The following is a 17,432-nucleotide window of genomic DNA, read 5'->3' on the forward strand; positions in this document are numbered from 1 at the left end:
GAATTTCCGGACACATGTCCATAGGTGCTCTTTCCATCCATTTCCAGTCAAGAATCCGACACTCCAACTTGTTGGTTATATTAATGTATATTGCGAGCACCTCAGAGACTTAAAAATTGACAGTTCACACTCCACTCTTGCAGATTATCTCATACAATAAACCGTTACGAAAACAGAACACAGAATAGAGGGGAACTAACTCACATAAGAATCAGTGGTTCAAGGAAAGGAAGTGTTGAATGACAATACAGCACTGTGCAATAGTACAATTTTTGCACCGAATTGACACTCAGCTGCCTTCAGGTTCGCATAATAACTTGAAATGTTTTTGAAGATTATATGTTATTTCAAAAGCAAACAGTAGTATGTTGATTACATATGAAGTCCGTGGAAGAAAGATGCGAAGTGAAGCCTCAGGTAGTGTGATTCTTATGAATCGGCTCCTGCCTTAGGCGCTGGCGCACGTAGCATCAAACTCTGCAACACAGCAGATAAAACATAAGTAAACATAAAACCACGGAGGTGGTTGCATGATTGACGATAGTTCCAGTGTAGAGAGAGCTAGAGAGAGAGACATTACCATTTCTTACGCCCACAGTGCCCACAGCCTTTACCATAGCCGCCGCCGCGGCGACCGTAGCCTCCGCTGCCCTTGCCCTTCTTCAACGTTCTCTTCTGACGGCTGGCAACGAGGGAATCTTCACCAGCTACCTCTGAAGCAGCAAGTAAACAAACAGTATGTAGTTTTCAATATTGGTTTGATACAGTCTAAGTCGACAGATCACAGAAAGACATGAGTTGAAAGAAAGTCCTGATGTAACCGATACTCCCTCAGAATTGTTCAAATGTGTGTGAAATCTTATGGGACTTAAACTGCTAAGGTCATCAGTTCCTAAGCTTACACAACTACTTAACCTAAATTATCCTAAGGACAAACACACACACCCACGCCCGAGGGACGACTCGAACCGGGACCAGCCTCAGAATTATTGAGAACCAGTTATATCAAATATACAAGTATTCCACCTGATGTGCAAGAGACGAAGGGTGTTCGATAAGGAAGTTACACATCCTTAAGCCAAGCTAAGTGACTTTTATAGATTACTGCACTAGACTTGACACTGGCACAGAAGCTTGATACTATTTTGCAACATAGTCATCAGGTCTCAGTAAAGAATGCTCGCGACGTCCTAACAATCATTCAGTTCCTCGACGATAGAAGTCCGCTCTTTGATCACGGAGTCATTCCAGGACCGCTGTGTGAACGTCCTCATCGTTGTAAAATTTCTTTCCAATCAAACGTCCTTTCGGCCGACCGAAAGATCTGGACACCGGGATCAGTATCGCTCGCGTCTGCGCGGCCTTGGTCAAATTGTTGGCACTGTTTCACTACAGCTGGGCGGGACAATGCATTCGATCCATACATCATAAGAATTTTACGGTGCATCTGTGTGCAATTTGGACGTTTTATCTGACGTGCTTTTGGAGTACGTTTTCAGTTGATGCACCATTTCAGTAGCACACTGTATGCACCGATTAATTATCCGTGACGCAGAAGAGCTGTCTCTGCAGGAAGCCTGATACGTGCACCCTCTACTGACAATCCGCCAGCGTAGTTGTGCAGTGGCCTTAGGGTAGATTGACGTGTGTAACCTACTGTCTGCACATGCACAGATGACAGTTTTAAACATGGCTGTTTCTCAGCAACCGTATACTAGAATGAGATTTTCACTCTACAGCGGAGTGTGCGCTGATATGAAACATCCTGGCAGATTAAAGCTGTGTGCCGGACCCAGATTCGAGCTCGGGACCTTTGCCTTTCACGGGCAAGTGCTCTACCAATTGAGCTACCCAAGCACGACTCACGCCCCGTCCTCACAGCTTTACTTCTGCCAGTATCTCGTCTACTACCTTCCAAATTCCACAGAAGCTCTCCTGTGAACCTTACAGAACTAGCACTCCTGGAAGAAAGGATATTGCGCAGACATGGCTTAGCCACAGACTGAGGGATGTTTCCAGAATGACATTTTCACTCTGCAGCGGAGTGTGCGCTGATATAAGCTTCTGTGAAATTTGAAAGGTAGGAGACAAGATACTGGCTGAAGTAAAGCTGTGAGGACGGGCTGAGAGTCGTGCTTAGGTAGCTCAGTTGGTAGAGCACTTGCCCGCGAAAGGCAAAGGTCCCGAGTTTGAGTCTCGGTCCGGCACACAGTTTTAATCTGCCAGGAAGTTTCAACCGTATACTAGTTTCAACATAGGATTATACAGCCAACCGGTTGCAAATAGCTGGTACATTGACCTAGGTTTAAACCTCTCTATCGATGTCTTCATCAGAATGAAATTTTGAGAAACCCTATAAAAGAATAGGCCAACGGTTCCCGTCAGATCACCGAAGTTAAGCGCTGTCGGGCTGGGCTAGCACTTGGATGGGTAACCATCCGGTCTGCCGAGCGCTGTTGGCAAGCGGGGTGCACTCAGCCCTTGTGAGGCAAACTGAGGAGCTACTTGACTGAGAAGTAGTGGCTCCGGTCTCGTTAACTGACAATACGGCCAGGAGAGCGGTGTGCTGACCATATGCCGCTCCATATTCGCATCCAGTGACGCCTGTGGGCTGAGGATGACACGGCGGTAGGTCGGTAGCGTTGAGCCTTCGTGCCGTGTTCGGGCGGAGTTAAGTTTATAAAGGAACATATAGAAAACTACAAGCATTAACGAAGATGACAATTGTCATGCCAGTAAAGAGGTTACTTACGGAAAATTACATTGCTAGAAATCAATGGTCAGAATTACGAGCAGCCAGTGGCATGTGTGGCTAGCTGGGAACAACATCAGATTGATCGGCCCAGTGGTTTATATTGCTGCCACGAAAACAATACAAGATGCGCCGCCTATTGGGCGCGCACAGTCATATGTGCCCATTTGAAGCACTGTAACGGAAATAGTTGAAACAAGTGACAGTTAAAATTAAAAACGAAATACAAAGGAAGACAGTTTAGTGTATTTTTTAAAATACACAGAAGGCAAGCAGATCAAGTATAACTAAGAGCCGTCTATTAGGCTTTATAGAAATTACTATTACGTAAACGACAGAATAATATAGGAAACTTACACAAACAGCTATACAGTACAGAAAATATCTGCATGAAAGTAACCAGCAGCACACATCGATGAGAATCGAAGAAAATGATGTTTCGGAACCAGCGACAGGAAGTTCTAGTAAAGAATAGGGGAATCAAAATCGTGCGAGCAGTGGATTAAAACCAATGACAAAATTTTTGTTTCGTAGTTGCAACTGTTCGTTCTTAGAAATATGCTTGAAAATCTCCAGCTCTTCGAGTACGTCGAGCATAACGCCTTGGCCACTTCCCACTGCAAGACTAAATGACACCTGACGTTAGAGTCACGTGGTGTGATAACGAAAGTATTGTTATGCAGTAAAATAATTTTGTTGTATATGTTTCGATGATTTAGTATTCTACCAAGCGAGATCGGAACAGAGGGCTAACTCTGGGCCGGTGGGCCAATTGGCATTCAACAAAACGTACCGCCGATGTAAGAGACGTTAGGCAAATTATTTACCTGATGAGTGTAAAAAAATGATGGAATCTGACCTCGGGAAGTTCCGTTTGGATTGCGGAGAAGTGTAGAAATGCGCGAAGGTATACTGACTCTACGATGTATCTTATGTTGAACATGGAAAACCTATGTTTATGGCGTTTTTAGATTTAAAGAAAGCATTCTGCATTGTTGACTGAAATAGACTCTTTGAAATTCTGAAGGTAGAAGAAATAAAATACAACGAGCCAAGATGTATTCGTACACAGATCACACTGCTTATGGAAGTAGAATTACATGGAAGCAGAAAAAGGAATGAGTCTGCTTTGCACTTTGTTCAAATGTGTGTGAAATCTTATGGGACTTAGCTGCAAAGATCATCAGTCCCTAAGCTTACACACTACTTAACCTAAATTATCCTGGACAAACACACACACCCATGCCCGAAGGAGGACTCGAACCTCCGCCGGGATCAGCCGCACAGTCCATGACCGCTCGGCTAATCCCTCCCGGCTTTTGCAGTCTGTTCACAAATTTATTGATTTGTACATTGAGCTAGTAGTAAACGAAACCAAGGATAAATTTGGAAAGGGAATTAAAGTTCATGGAGAAGAAACAAAAATTATGTGGTTTACCAACGACATTTTAATTCTATCACAGAAGGCAAGGAATTTGAAAGAGCAGACTGAAAATAGGTTATAGAACATCAGGTAAAACAAGTATCATGGATTTACACAAATTAACTGAGACGATGTTGGGAGAAATAGAGTAACAAATGAGACAGTAAATGTAGTAGATATCTTTTGGTATTTGGACACCGAAATAAGCACTGTAGTCGAAGTAGAGAGGATAGTAAATTCAGACTGGCAAATGCAAGAAACACTTTTCGGAAACAGAGAAATTTGTTAACGTAGGATATAACTGTGTCAGGATGTATTTTCAGAACATATTGTCTGGATCCTAACCTTGTACGGAAATGAACATGGACGATAAATAGTTCAGATAAGAAGATGATAGCAGCTCTTGAATTGTGGTGGTATAGAACATTCCTGAGGAATATATGGCTGACCGAATAACTAATGACGGGACACTAAATCGAATTGGGAGGGAGGCAGAGAATACATTTATGGCATAAGTAAATGAAGGTGTCAGTTTACACAACACATCCTGAGGAACCAAGGATTGTCAATTTAGTAGTGGAAGGAAGATCTTTGGTGGGGGGAGGGATAAAAAATAAAAATTAAAAAGAGACCAAAGCTTGACTACAATAAGCAAGTGAATGTATGTTCCAGCAGCTAGACTTCAGAGCTACGTCACAGCAGTCTTCGGACTGAATATCATCATCGTCACAACAACATCAAGCATATTAAAAATTTTCTTTCCTCTTCAAATTCATTGAAGTAAACGAAAACTCAAGTCGTATGGCATTGTTAACTGTCAGATATGGAGGTAATAAGAACCATGGACCTTGTCGTTGGTGGGGTGTGGGAGGCTTGAGTACCGCAGTGATACAGGTAGCCGTAACGTAGGTGCGACTACAGCGGAGCGGTGTCTGTTGAGGGGCAAGACAAATGTGTGGTTCCTGAGCAGTGGGCAGCAGCGTTTTCAGCAGCTGCAGTGGCAACATTTTGGATGATTGACTGGACTGGCCTTGTTACATTAACCAAAACAGCATTGCTATGCTGGTACTGTGAACGGCTCAAAGCAAGGGGAAAGTACAACCGTATTTTTCCCGAGGGCATGCAGCTTTACTGTATGGTTAAATGATGGAGTCCTCTTGGGTAAAATAGTCCGGATGTAAAATAATCCCCCACTCGGATCTCCGAGCGGGAACTACTCAGGAGGACGTCGTTATCAAGAGAAACAAAACTGACATTCGACGGAGAGGTATGTGGAATGTCGGATACCTAAATCGCGCAGGATGATTAGAAAATTTAAAAAGGGAACTGTATAGGTTCAAGTTAGATACAGTGGGAATTAGTGAAGTTCGGTGGCAGAAGGAACAGGACTTCAGGTCAGGTGAATACAGGGTTATAAATACAAAATCAAATAGAGGCAATGCAGGAGTAGGTTTAACAATGAATAACAAAATAGGAACAAGGGTAAGCTACTACATACAGCATAGTTAACACATTACTCTAGCCAAGTTACGCACGAATCCCACACCCACCACAGTAATAAAAGTTTATGTGCTAACTAGCACCGCAGATGACGAAGAGATTGAAGAAATGTATGATGAGTCAAAAAAATTATTCAGGTACTGTAGGGAGACGAAAATTAAATAGTCATGGGGGCCTGGAATTCGATTGTAGGACAAGGAAGAGAAGAAAAAGTAGTAGGTGAATATTGACTTGGGTAAAGAATGAAAGAGGAAGGAATTTTACAAAAAATGGTTCGAATGGCTCTGTGTACTATGGACTTAACATCTGAGGTCATCAGTCCCCTAGACTTAGACCTACTTAAACCTAACTAACCTAAAGACATCACACACATCCATGCCCGAGGCAGGATTCGAACCTGCGACCGTAGCAGTAGCGCGGTTCCTGACTGAAGCGCCTACAACCGCACGGTCACAACGGCCGCTAGAAAAAAAATGGTTCAAATGGCTCTGAGCACTATGGGATTTAACATCTATGGTCATCAGTCCCCTAGAACTTAGAACTACTTAAACCTAACTAACCTAAGGACATCACACAACACCCAGTCATCACGAGGCAGAGAAAATCCCTGACCCCGCCGGGAATCGAACCCGGGAACCTGGGCGTGGGTCGTCCGCTAGAATTTTACACTACTTAATCATAGTTAACACTTGGCTTACGAATCATGAAAGAAGGTTGTATACACGGAAGAGGTCTGGAGACACTGGAAAGTTTGAGATACACTCCTGGAAATTGAAATAAGAACACCGTGAATTCATTGTCCCAGGAAGGGGAAACTTTATTGACACATTCCTGGGGTCAGATACATCACATGATCACACTGACAGAACCACAGGCACATAGACACAGGCAACAGAGCATGCATAATGTCGGCACTAGTACAGTGTATATCCACCTTTCGCAGCAATGCAGGATGCTATTCTCCCATGGAGACGATCGTAGAGAAGCTGGATGTAGTTCTGTGGAACGGCTTGCCATGCCATTTCCACCTGGCGCCTCAGTTGTACCAGCGTTCGTGCTGGACATGCAGACCGCGTGAGACGACGCTTCATCCAGTCCCAAACATGCTCAATGGGGGACAGATCCGTAGATCTTGCTGGTCAGGGTAATTGACTTACACCTTCTAGAGCACGTTGGGTGGCACGGGATACATGCGGACGTGCATTGTCCTGTTGGAACAGCAAGTTCCCTTGCCGGTCTAGGAATGGTAGAACGATGGGTTCGATGACGGTTTGGATGTACCGTGCACTATTCAGTGTCCCCTCGACGATCACCAGTGGTGTACGGCCAGTGTAGGAGATCGCTTCCCACACCATGATGCCGGGTGTTGGCCCTGTGTGCCTCGGTCGTATGCAGTCCTGATTGTGGCGCTCACCAGCACGGCGCCAAACACGCATACGACCATCATTGGCACCAAGGCAGAAGCGACTCTCATCGCTGAAGACGACACGTCTCCATTCGTCCCTCCATTCACGCCTGTCGCGACACCACTGGAGGCGGGCTGCACGATGTTGGGGCGCGAGCGGAAGACGGCCTAACAGTGTGCGGGACCGTAGCCCAGCTTCATGGAGACGGTTGCGAATGGTCCTCGCCGATACCCCAGGAGCAACAGTGTCCCTAATTTGCTGGGAAGTGGCGGTGCGGTCCCCTACGGCACTGCGTAGGATCCTACGGTCTTGGCGTGCATCTGTGCGTCGCTGCGGTCCGGTCCCAGGTCGACGGGCACGTGCACCTTCCGCCGACCACTGGCGACAACATCGATGTACTGTGGAGACCTCACGCCCCACGTGTTGAGCAATTCGGCGGTACATCCACCCGGCCTCCCGCATGCCCACTATACGCCCTCGCTCAAAGTCCGTCAACTGCACATACGGTTCACGTCCACGATGTCGCGGCATGCTACCAGTGTTAAAGACTGCGATGGAGCTCCGTATGCCACGGCAAACTGGCTGACACTGATGGCGGCGGTGCACAAATGCTGCGCAGCTAGCGCCATTCGACGGCCAACACCGCGGTTCCTGGTGTGTCCGCTGTGCCGTGCGTGTGATCATTGCTTGTACAGCCCTCTCGCAGTGTCCGGAGCAAGTATGGTGGGTCTGACACACCGGTGTCAATGTGTTCTTTTTTCCATTTCCAGGAGTGTAGATTATGTAATAATAAGACATAGAATTAGAAACCAAGTTTTAAATTTTAAGACATTTCCAGGGGCAAATGTGGACTCTGACCACAATTTATTGGTCATGAACTGTAGATTAAAACCGAAAAAACTGCAAAAAGATAGGAATTTAAGGAGAAGAGATCTGGATAAACTGAAAAAAACCAGAGGTTGTAGCGAGTTTCAGAGAGAGTATTAGGGAAGAGAGTATTAGGGAACGGTTGACAAGAACAGGGAAAAGAAGTATGGGTTGCTTTGAAAGATAAAATAGTGAAGGCAGAAGAGGATCAAGTAGGTAGAAAGACGAGGGCTAGTATAAATCCTTGAGCAACAGAAGAGATATTGGATTTAATGAATGAAAGGAGAAAATATAAAAATGTAGAAAGACAGGAAGTGCAAAACGGCTAAGCAGGGATGGCTAGAGGACAAATGTAAGGATATAGAAGCAATATCACTAGGAGTAAGATAGACACTGCCTACAAGAAAATTGAAGAGATCTTTGGAGAAAAGAGAACCCTCTGTATAAATATCAAGAGCTCAGTGGGAAACCAGTGCTAAGCAAGGAAGGGAAAGCAGAAGGATGGAAGGAGTATATAGAGTATATACAGGGCGATGTACTCGAGGACAAGATATGATACTGCGTGAAGAATTTGACAAAGCACTGTTACGGCACCGAGTAATACAGGTTCCTAGTTATAAAATTTTTAACGGAGTTTAACCACCTTGACGTAAGATAGGCTGGTTACGCCACGATTAGTGGCGCACCAGGAAACCAGGTGAAGCAAGACAGACGTGCAGCACAGTCTGCAGCTCTGCAGTAGCTGAGTGAGAGAGTGCGCACACAGCGGAAAAACAGGGAAGGACAGCGACTAAGCAAAATAACACGCGGTCATCGCGAGTAAACCGCACGTCACAGAACTACGGAGAGCTTTTTAAACACCGGAGCCCCAGCTCCAGGTAGGGGAGAACGGTTCAGGTCAATGGGGACGATGGAGTCCGTGTCGACGATATTCCGTTTCATGACCATGTTGTTTTAGTAAGTCGTCTCAGATCAACCAGTGCAGTACCAGCCAGCCGCGGAGTGCGGCAGAGCTGAACTCCACTGACGAAATCCATGCTGTGTCACATCAACCGCTACTGATGGGAGAGCTGATGAACTACCAGCAGCAGTGCAGTACCAGGTGCTGTACTCTCTAAGTGTAGGACAGAAGACGATGAGCAGGGTTCCTGGCGGACCACTGTCGAATATGCCGGCCGCGGTGGTCTAGCGGTTCTAGGCGCTCAGTCTGGAGCCGCGCGACTGCTACGGTCGCAGGTTCGAATCCTGCCTCGGGCATGGATGTGTGTGATGTCCTTAGGTCAGTTAGGTTTAAGTAGTTCTAAGTTCTAGGGGACTGATAACCATAGATGTTAAGTCCCATAGTGCTCAGAGCCATTTGAACCATTTGAACCACTGTCCAATATGCCTAAGCACATCCAGCTGTGGGGCCTACCAGCCAGCAGTACTGGGTTCAGCACCAGCCGCCTACACCACTCCGTGGATCGGGTGGTCCAGGGAAGAAGAGGCATGGAGTGGGATCGAGTACAAGCGCATCCAGGTGCGAGGTCTACCAGGCCGACAGTAGTGGGTTCAACACCTGTTACCTACGCTACTCCTCAGATGGAGTGGTCTGGGGAAGAAGAGGAGGCAGGGAGTGGGATCGAGTACAAGGACATCCAGGTGTGGTATCTACCAGGCCGGCAGTGCTGGGTTCACTGACAGCCACCTACACCAATCTGCAGATGGAGTGGTCCAGGGAAGAAGAGGCACGAAGTGGGATCGAGTACAAGGACATCCATATGTGGGGTCTACCAGGCCAGCAGTACTGGGTTCAACACCTGCCACTTATACCAGTCTGCAGATGGCGTGGTCCAGGGAAGAAGAGGCATGGAGTGGGATCGAGTACAAGCACATCCATATGTGGGGTCTACCAGGCCGACAGTACTGGATTCAACGTCTGCCACCTATACCAGTCTGCGAATGGGGTGGTCCAGGGAAGAAAAGGCACAGAGTGGGATCGAGTACAAGCACATTCAGGTGTGGTGTCTACCAGGCTGGCAGTACTGGGTTCAACGTTTGCTGCCTACACCAATCTGCGGATGGGGTGGTCCAGGGAAGAAGAGGCATGGAGTGGGATTGAGTCCACTCCCTCAGCCGATAGCAGCTATCCATGATGTACCAGGCTTGACGCAAGAGGAACGACGTCTCGCTAGGACGCAGGCGCAAGGACTGGCGCAGCTTCCGACACCGAGAGTCTGTCCGTGATGAGGGCAGTAGGAAACTACAGCCAACAGTGCACTACCCTTTGCAAAGTTGTCACAATAAACGATTCACTGAATAATAATGATTTATTAGCGCCACGAGCGCTTCCAGACGATTACTGACATGGTGCAGAGACTTCATCCGCTCGGCCCCTCTGCAGTACTGAAAGACTTAAGTCTAAACAAGGCCATAGTAGTAGACAATATTCCGTTAGAACTGTTGATAGCCTTGAGAGAGCCAGCCATCACGAAACTCTTCCATCTGGTAAGCAAGATGCATGAGACAGGCGAAATACCTTCAGACCTCAAGAAGAATATAATAATTCCAATCCTAAAGAAAGCAGGTGTTGAAAGGTGTGAAAATTACCGAACTATCAGTTTAATAAGTCACGGTTGCTCTTAATTTGGGGAGATACGGCAAATTTGCTGGCTAAGGTAGGATTTGGCAAGCACGAAGACAAACAGTAGAAACTCTCGCCGTGTACGGAAGGGAATTATGCTGCTGAAGTGTTAGCTCAGTGTGGCTTGCCATTAAGGATAACAAAACGGGCGTAGAATATCGTCGAGTTTATGCTGTAAGGGTGTCACGAATGACAACTAAAGGGGTCCTGCTAAGAAATTAAATGCCTCCCGAGACCATAACTCCCGGTCGCAAGTTCACATGGTGGGCGACGGTCAGCTTCATATCCCACCGCTGTCAGGGGCGTCCCCAGTCGCGTCTTCGCTTGTCATCATGGCTCAGTTCGATGAGGGACTAATCGCTGAAGACAATTCTGCTTCATTCAAGGAGATTCCAGGCCACAATTACTAACGAAGACACGTCTATAGACGCCTCGTATCAGTGGTAGGATATCAGCCTCAGTGTCACCCAGCATACTACCCGACAACCTGGAGTGATGGTCTGGGGTGCCATTTCATTTCACAGCAGGACCAGTTTCGTTACCATCCGTGGCAACCCTACAGCACAGCGGTACGTCAACGATATTCTAAGCCCCGTATTGTTTCCCTTAATGGCAAGCCACACTGAGGTTACATCTCAGCTATATAATGTCCGTCCAGACACGGCGAGAGTTTCTGCTGCTTGTTGTCTTCGTGCTTGCCAGCCTCACCTTGGCCAGCAATGTCGTCGGATGTTTCAAAAATGGTTCAAATGGCTCTGAGCACTATGCGACTTAACTTCTCAGGTCATCAGTCGCCTAGAACTCAGAACTAATTAAACCTAACTACCCTAAGGACATTACACACATCCATGCCCGAGGCAGGATTCGAACCTGCGACCGTAGCGGTCGCTCGGTTCCAGACTGCAGTGCCTAGAACCGCACGGCCACTCCGGCCGGCGCCGGATCTTTCCACAGTCAGAACGTTTGGAACATTGCGGTCATTTCCCTTCAATCAACTCGGGATTCTGACGATCTAAATTGCCAATTGAGCAGGAATAATTTCTTGCATAAGTGGCAGAGGTGGACCAACGCGTTATTTACTTGCTGAATTTGGGAAGCTCTTTCTCTTTAACAAATCGTACAGCTTTTTTTCTGAAACTGTAGTCATTTGTTTCTTTTTAATATACGTCAAATGATTTTTTTGTCCTAGAGTGCATCTTCACCGATTGATCGCACTGGAATTCGGAGTTATTTAGCAAGTTTCTTTATTTTCCTTAAATGTGGGAACTGCATCATGACTTTCTTGCCAGAAACTAACAACCCGATTGTATTCAGTTCGCACGGAAGTTATACTGGGTAAATTTAGAAAATACTATTTGGACTCCAAGTTTTAACTCTTGTTGACAGCAAGAAAATGAGATAAGATAGCTTTAAGTACGTCTGACACATATATACAATTTTCTCCTCGTTCAATATGCAGTGCAATAGGACATAACAATAATTTCAAGGAATGTATGAAATTACTGCTAGCCGTTAATTTACGGTAAAAAGCTAATGAATGTTGTTTACAAAGGCACACTGAACGTACCACATGGTAAAGTTGCTAGAATAGAGCATTTAGTATGAACTATCTGTACCAAAACGATGTCACAGTTTCATCGGTGAGTCGTATCACTTGCATCAGTTTCGTAGCAAAAATATGTGTGTTTATGTTTAATAAATGAGTCTGAAGTTAGTTAATATGCTTTTTCAGATTGCTGGAATCACTGTTTGGTTTAACCTTAGGTGTTTGTGTGTACTTCCACTCCATTTAATAACGGCCGAGCTGAACGTCTCGTCTGGTAATATTCACAGTGGTAGATGCGTGTAACTCGCCGTGTAGGCCGGCCGTAGTGGCCGAGCGGTTCTAGGCGCTTCAGTCCTGAACCACGCAGCTGCTGCGGTCGCAGTTTCGAATCCTGCCTTGGGCATGGATGTGTTTGATGTCCTTAGGTTCGTTAGGTTTAACTAGTTCTTAGTTTAGGGGACTGATGACCTCAAATGTTAAGTCCCATAGTGCTTAGAGCCGTTCGCCGTGTAAGCCCATATGAATTGGAATAGAGACGCTCAGTATTACCTGCCGCGTCCTCCAGTGGGTACGGTCCCAACGCGCTGGTGAGTGGCGGCTCTTGCAGCTCGACGGAGCGGACAGCACGAGTTTCCTCACTTTCCTCCAGCTCTTGCTCCTCTTGTGGAACAGGAACGGCAGCTGAAAACAAAGTACCATAATTTAGTGTCTTTTACATTACTATTATCGTGGTTAACGCATAAAAGGAAACACAGGAAATCAAAGAAATGTACTTAGTCATAGAATGAAGTGTAATCGAGGGGTATCGATAGAGCAAAGGTTAGAGTAGGTCCATGGGGGTGGCTCGTTTTCTCGTATATGGAGCGTCGCTAGCAAAGTAGACAAGTTCAGATTCGAATCACCGTCTCAAGCACATAATTAGGCACTGAAGAATTTCCGAAAATTAAGGTCGTGTGGCATACACAACAAACATATTTACATAAATTAGCATCGTAGACCATTCCACATTCATAAACAACGCATTCATCAATGAAATATGTACCATTTAAAGCTGAACAAATAAAAATTAATTGTGTGGGTACATTCTCGTGTTTGTGTTTTGGGTGGGAACTGGAATCGGTACTTAATGTTATATGTTATACTGTATACTTTAACTATATATATAACTATGTATGTATACTGTATACCATAACTAAAAGTTAAACCAGGCAGGGTATACGATAACAGAATGGAAATGCTTGTAGTATACATGAGTAAGCAAACGAGCTGCTTGCGACGTAACTGCCAATTTGTGGTTACGAGCCGACGCTGACGTCTTCGTTAAATACTGTTCTAAATAGTGCAAACGAATTTGAATTGTAAACATTTTGACTGAGTCCCCATCTAACTTCACGTAAGGCCCATCTTTGGGAAATGTGGCAGATGCATGATGAGGCGTCGCCACATTTTTCTACGGAACTCGCTAAGTGGAGTGGTCCTTGGCCTCCAAGGTCACCTGTCTTCAGTTCTCTCAGTTTTTCTGACTAGGGTCATCTCTCGAAGTGACGTGTACAGTACTTCTATTGATGCTGTTCAAAAACTGGAGCAGTGAATTCTGCAGTCGTTTCAAGATCCACGAGGTGATCTGCTTGGGAGGAGGACCGAAAGAATTCGTAACTCGTTGTACAGACGAGTCCTCTGATAGGTACGAGTATACAATAAATTGAAAATTGAAATATTCTGAAGTAGTAGTGTATTTCTTGTTAAGGTGAAATTTGAAACCAATCGAAAAGTTTACATTTCAAATACTTTTTTTTTCTAACTAGGAGAATGTTTCACGCTGTAGTCAATAAGGACTCATAACAGCAATAGTCTTTCAAACGGCTGTTTTACGGATACATGTCTATTGGAGAGCTTTTGCTTCTGTTAACGTGTAGTTGATTTACGGTATAGCCAACCAACGGACAATATCATACCTAACCAAAAGAACTCAGAACGTTGTACATAGTAATTCAACCAACAAACGGTGAGGTGACAGAAGTCATGGAATAAGTCATGGGATACCTCTTAATATCGTCTTGATCTCTTTTTTTTCCGGCGTAGTGCAGCTACTTGACGTGCCATGGACTCAACAAGTCATTCGAAATCACCTGCATAAATATTGAGCCATGCTGGCTCTAAAGCCGTCCAAAAGTGCTAAAGTGTTGCTAGTGCAGGATTTTGTACACGAACTGATCTCTCGATTTGCCCCCGTAAATGTTCAATGGAAGTCATGCAGGGTGATTTGGGTGCCCAGAATGTTTTTCAAACAACGTACAACAGTTGTGGTCCTTTGATGTGGCGTGTTGCCATCCATAAAAATTCCATCGTAGTTTGGGAACATGATGTCCATAAATGGCTGCAGATGGTCTCCAAGTAGCCGAACATAACTATATCCAGACATTGATCGGTTCACTTGGACCAGAGGATCCAGTTCATTCCATGTAAACACAGCCCACATCATTATGGAGTCACCATCAGCTTGTACAGAGCCCTGCTAACAACTAGGTACAAATGACAGTTCCGCTAATGCGCTGCCTCTTTACACCTTGTGTATGCTGTACTGCCGCCATCTCTATATGTACGTATCGCTATCCAATGACTTTTTCAGCTCAGTGTGCTACGGGGATACCATCACTGGAGAGAAATCACGCTTGCGGTTTCCCAAAGCTCAGTCTTAGGTCAGCTGCTCTGCCTTATAGATGTAAATGATCTTACGTCTAACATATAACAAAAAGAATCAGTTCCTTTTACAGATGACACTAGTATTGTAAAGAATTCAAGCATACACTCAGCAACAGAATAAGTGACAAACATTGTGGTCTTCTGCGAATAGTTTCTCTTTCGATTTATTAAGAGACGTCGTATTCACTTTGTACATTTAGAGGTACTACACTAATGAAAAGTGTAACATAGGATGAGGAAATAATAAATAGGGTGCAAGCTTCAAAATTTGTAGGAGATTATAATGACGAGAATTTAAACCGGAAAAAGCACATTTTGGAACACCAAAAACAATTTAGTTCAGCCACATTTTCACTTAGAATAATTGCAGATCTTGGGGAAAGACAAATCTATAAGTTGACATGCCCTGCATCACATTTTCGTTCAGTATGTTCTGGGGTAACTCATCTTTAAGAAAGGAAGCCTTCGTTGTTCGAAAACGTGCTATGAGACTAATATGGGGTGCTCATCCAGATCATCTTGCCGACAGGGAGTTAGACATTTCGACCACTGCTTCAAAGTATATTTATTCTGTCACGAAGTTTGTTGCAAATAATCCACTGCGGTTCAGAAGCAATGATGATATACTTAATTACCCTACCAGCAAAAAATTATATTCATTATGTACCATGAAGGTTGTCTTTAACGCAGAACAGGGTGCACAATACTGCAACCCAAATTTTTGATAATTTACCCAATTATCTAAAATGTCTGACACAGCAAAGAAAAATTTGAAAATAAACTGAAAGCGTTTCTCCTTTACAACTTTTTCTATTCTGTAGAAGAAACTCTGTTATTGTAATTTGTAAGAGGTGGTGGATATGTCTATTTAAAAAAAAGTTGTTATTCATTTAGGCACATTTAGAAATTAATTTTTTATGTGAATATCAAATGACAAATGACTCGTTTTACACATTACGATTTATCGTACAAATGATTCATGGAACGTGAAACTAACTTCCACTAGTACCAGTTTTCGCTGTAAATTATGATATACTTCGTATAGTGATTTTTTGAGTAAACGTTCAGCTATTCACACAGATGTACATAGAATGAAAGTGGAAGGGACATATGTATTATTTGTTCGACACAACTTTGTACAGTGGAGAAAGAGAGGGAAGTTGCAGCTTAACGTGCAGCGCACCATTCCATATGTGCGACAAATCAGTCAATACGCGTTGCCAGGAGGCATTCACATTAGCAAAAGATAAACTTTGCGGTCTGTTAATACCCATAAGCGCGACAAGCTCGAAGTTGTGTTTGACCGGCCATGTCATACAGTACGGCTTTACTGCTTTAGTGTCATTTATAACTCTGCTAATTTACTACATACTCACAGGAATTACAGATATTGTCAAACCGCTTGTAATACAGCAGCAACTGCGAGGCACACGAAAGTATAAATACGTAAATGGATTTAGGGAATGTAACAGCTTACCAGATATGCCGACCAACAGGACGAGTAAGCCCAGTGAGAAGAAGACACGTCCCAGTGGCATTCTAATTATGACGCAGTACGACGACGATCTCCTGACGGCTGCTGTTTAACTCCACGTGTGACGTCCTGCACAACGTTTATATACGCTCCGCTCGACAAGGAACTTCCCCAGAGGTTGGGGCACCCCGTCGCAAGCAAAAAAATGACATGGGTGCCTGGCCACGCAGGTCGCTCTGTCCTGAGAGGTTTCCTACACCGACCATGACCGTGAGAACCAGAGGTCGCCAGTCGGCTACTCCGCACGTGGACATCTGATGCTCTTGTAATCATTACGTGAGCTAACTTCTTTCTTCAGCTAGGATGCTATATAATTTTCTTGCATCTGCCATGTGACTGTTTTGTCCACGCTCGTTGCTGTCTCTTCGATGCGTCACTTAAAATGTTCCTTTCCTGCGACAGAGTAGATGCTGTAGGTTGTTTGTGAAAGTTTAAAGCCGGCCGCTGTGGCCGAGCGGTGCTAGCCGCTTCAATCCGGTATCGCGCTGCTGCTACGGTCGTAGGTTCGAATCCTGCCTCGGGCATGGATGAGTGTGATGTCCTTAGGTTGGTTAGGTTTAAGTAGAGTTCTAAGTCTAGGGGGCTGATGACCTCACATGCTAAGTCCGATAGTGCTTAGAGCCATTTGAAACATTTTTTTGAAAATCTAAAGGTTTATTGGGACTGACACTGGAATTTGCACGTCTTTTTCGGACAGTGCACTTGCGAATAAGCCATGCTGTGGGAATAACCATTCTAATATGATGAGTACGCCACCAAGAGAAAAAGAATTTCAACCTGTATTACATCCCTCGGGCTGTGGTGCTCTATTCTCTCGCGCTATTAGTCCCACAGCAGTATTCAGCTGCATATGTTCTTAAGAGGAGTGGAGGTGCGGCCGAAATATCCTATACTTTGCTACGTTAAACAGTATTGAAATATTTTCCAGTTGCCTTTTCACATTTATTTAACTACTTATATTCAACTTTTTTCTTGTCGCTAGTGACGAATCTGAATATAACCTAAAACCTTTCGCTTCAACAAAGTCAAAAAAGCGACACTAATTAAAACACAAATAACTAATAAAAGAAAATTTAAA

The 17,432-nt window shown here is 44.7% G+C and overlaps 1 protein-coding gene across 1 annotated transcript; it reads right to left on the reverse strand.

Moving 5' to 3' along the window:
- Positions 1-323: 323 nt before the first annotated feature.
- On the reverse strand, positions 324-16,398 carry LOC126459293 (uncharacterized). Its single transcript, XM_050095851.1, has 4 exons — positions 16,298-16,398; positions 12,667-12,798; positions 581-713; positions 324-477 (listed from the first exon to the last, which is right to left on the reverse strand). Coding segments are annotated over exons 1-4 (327 nt in total). The 5' UTR covers positions 16,359-16,398; the 3' UTR covers positions 324-476.
- Positions 16,399-17,432: the final 1,034 nt, after the last annotated feature.

The sequence above is a fragment of the Schistocerca serialis genome, chromosome 1 (assembly GCF_023864345.2).
Source record: "Schistocerca serialis cubense isolate TAMUIC-IGC-003099 chromosome 1, iqSchSeri2.2, whole genome shotgun sequence".
NCBI lineage: Eukaryota > Metazoa > Arthropoda > Insecta > Orthoptera > Acrididae > Schistocerca > Schistocerca serialis.